Source organism: Cynara cardunculus, unplaced genomic scaffold (assembly GCF_001531365.2).
Source record: "Cynara cardunculus var. scolymus isolate 2C unplaced genomic scaffold, CcrdV1 Un_Scaffold_3083, whole genome shotgun sequence".
In the NCBI taxonomy this organism is placed as follows: Eukaryota; Viridiplantae; Streptophyta; class Magnoliopsida; order Asterales; family Asteraceae; genus Cynara; species Cynara cardunculus.
The window spans coordinates 32342-34149 of record NW_020201343.1 but is presented as its reverse complement, the minus strand read 5'-3'; the positions used below and the strand labels follow the sequence as shown (position 1 = coordinate 34149).

The window sequence follows — 1808 nt, the reverse complement described above, 5'->3', positions numbered from 1 at the left end:
CACTTTTTTACACTTGAAACTTCTCTACAAAACACTGTGAAGGTAAAAAAAAATTCCGAACCTTCATAGTAAAAACACTATGAAGGTTACCTTCACAGTGTTTTTCTGTGAAGTTTCAAGTGTATAAAAATGGTCTCATGGGTCTCACGAAAACATGTTGGTCTCATGTGATCTCAAGTCTCACTCTCTCTCTCTATCTTTCTCTCTCTCTCTATATATATATATATATATCTATATATATACACATGTGTTTGGGTAAAAATTATCAAAGTCACGATTGATGTTAGAAACAAGACTAAAGATGCTTATTGTTAGGATCCAAGCGCTTAACACTACGCGAAAAAAAATTGCTGGTGGAGAAGGCGCAACTTATTTCTTTATAGCATAGCAGTCAGTGCCATGTTTCGATTTAGGAAGATACTGATCAATGACCCAACAATCCCCCCTCCCCCTGCATCTGCCAGCACTAACAAGATCTTGGTTAGAAGTCAATGGTTGCACAACATGCCTTTAGCATTATTATGCATATCATATAATTCGAACCCGTGACCTACTTTGATACCACATGTTATGATCCAAGTGTTTACCACTATATGTGAACCTGTGTGATTCACATATGAACTAAAATTAATTAACCCGTGTGATTCATATATAAACTAATTAATTGATTCACATGTGAAGTAATTAACTGATTCACATATGAACTCATAGGTTCATATGTGAATCAATTAAATAGATGTGAACTAATAAACGGGTTCATAATATGAACATATAGTCCATGTGTGAATCACACATGTTCATATATGAACCCGTTTGTCACCTATTTGTAAAAGTTACGAAACTAATTCTCTATCTTCTACATATGCATGTAAGGAATTATCCGGTGCTTCACAATCAAAGTCGCAAATGTTGACCAAATAAAGGGTGTGGTCACTTCTTTACTTCTAAAATATTTATCAATTCTCAAATGAACCCTTAGAGCATATTTATCGTCTCAATACCCTATCAACGATTCATTTTACAAAATCTTCAACTCTCCAATTGATGAGCATCTAATTGGCGATTGGTTTCATCAGTCTATTTGTGATTGGTTTAAATCCTTGGAGGTGATGCATATGACAACTCATTAAGTAGAAATGGCAACGGGCCGGGTTTGGACCGGTTATTGGTATCTCTATCCTCGAAACTGATAAGTAAAATCATCCTCGTAACCGCCTCGATCGGGAATCTTATCGGAAATCCCTGTTGGGTCCCTACAGTTTCTGCGATCCCCGTTGGGGAACCCGCTAATGGTAAAAAATCCCCCTTTTCCCATTGGTTTCCCCGTTCGCCGTTGGTTATACCTGAACATAAACCAATCTGAAATAAATTACAATATGTTATTTTTTTACAACTAATAGTAAATTATAATTTTTTAAAGATGTAAGTCTAAATGTCTTAAACACAATCAAACCAATTACAAAAAACATCTTAGGTTACAATATAAATTAAAGTAAATAGAAATTCAAACATCATACAACTAACATCACGATTTCACGATTAAACAAATAAACTATACTTTTTTGTGAGCCTTACTTGAGATGTTGAGCTAAAGTGGATAAAGGTTTTTGTAAAATTTAATGTATTAATATACACACATACGGGGCCGGTGATCACCGTCCGTGCCCCCGTCCCCATTAAAATCCCCAATCCCCGCCCCGTCCCCAATAAGTAGGGATGGTGATTTGGCCCGACCCGGTGGGGAACCCGGTTCACCCGACCCGGACGGGGACGGGGATTCCCCGCTAAAACGGGTACCGGGGCCGGGG

At 37.5% G+C, this 1808-nt stretch overlaps 1 protein-coding gene across 1 annotated transcript in view; it reads right to left on the bottom strand.

Annotated features, from left to right (window-relative positions):
- Positions 1-1174: 1174 nt before the first annotated feature.
- The window catches only part of LOC112503473 (TMV resistance protein N-like), a 10629-nt gene continuing 9995 nt past the window's right edge, over positions 1175-1808 (bottom strand). The window contains exon 8 of the mRNA XM_025107506.1: positions 1175-1343. Within this exon, the coding sequence (XP_024963274.1) occupies positions 1175-1343 (169 nt within the window). The remainder of the gene's footprint in view (positions 1344-1808) is intronic.